The sequence below is a fragment of the Trypanosoma theileri genome (genome assembly GCF_002087225.1).
Source record: "Trypanosoma theileri isolate Edinburgh chromosome Unknown TM35_Tth_43_V1, whole genome shotgun sequence".
Classification (NCBI taxonomy): Eukaryota; Euglenozoa; class Kinetoplastea; order Trypanosomatida; family Trypanosomatidae; genus Trypanosoma; species Trypanosoma theileri.
In genome coordinates this window covers 103,164-103,748 of record NW_021639885.1, presented here as the reverse complement: position 1 = coordinate 103,748, position 585 = coordinate 103,164, and the positions used below count along the sequence as shown (strand labels likewise).

Here is a 585-nt window from a genome sequence, read left to right as displayed (position 1 = left end):
TATGCTAGTCTTTGTAAGATCTGGTGTTTGTACTGTGGGATGGTGCTTTACAGCATCTCGGAGAATTAATACTTTTTATTTAATTTTTTTTCTGCTTTATTTCTTATTTTTTGCTTTGTTAGCTATTCCTTTAGTTCCCCAATTTAAGTAAGGTGCAATGGCTCCTTTGTTGAAGCAACGACGTATTGTTGTGATGTTCGTGTGCACGTTGTGCCTTCTTGTGCTGTTATTCTTTGAACCCACAGAGGAGCCTCCTTCTGTCAAGACGTCCACATACCTGCCTCAAACTAGGTTCGTGGACAACAAGAAGACTGGGCAAAATGATATACTGTATGAGTACCGCATCTTTGTGTTTACATATGCAAGGCCAGAAGGACTTCGCGTGACGCTGTCATCTATACTGAACTCAGACTACTCCAAGGCTCGTGGCAGCACAATTGACCTGGAGGTGTTTGTGGACTATCGATTAACTGATGTTTGTCGTACGCGAAGGAAGCAGGCTGAAATCCTTGATATTCTCAGGAGCGTTTCATGGCCGTATGGTCGGTACAGAATACATCAGCGGTACACCAACATTGGTCTCCG

General features: G+C 43.2%; 1 protein-coding gene across 1 annotated transcript; it reads left to right on the top strand.

Annotated features, from left to right (window-relative positions):
• Positions 1-157: 157 nt before the first annotated feature.
• Positions 158-583, top strand: TM35_000431380 (uncharacterized protein; the record flags this gene model as incomplete). The annotated part of the gene is made up of 1 exon (XM_029030037.1): positions 158-583. A coding segment is annotated over one exon (426 nt), but the record flags the coding sequence as incomplete, so codon positions are not given.
• Between the last annotated feature and the right edge of the window lie 2 nt (positions 584-585).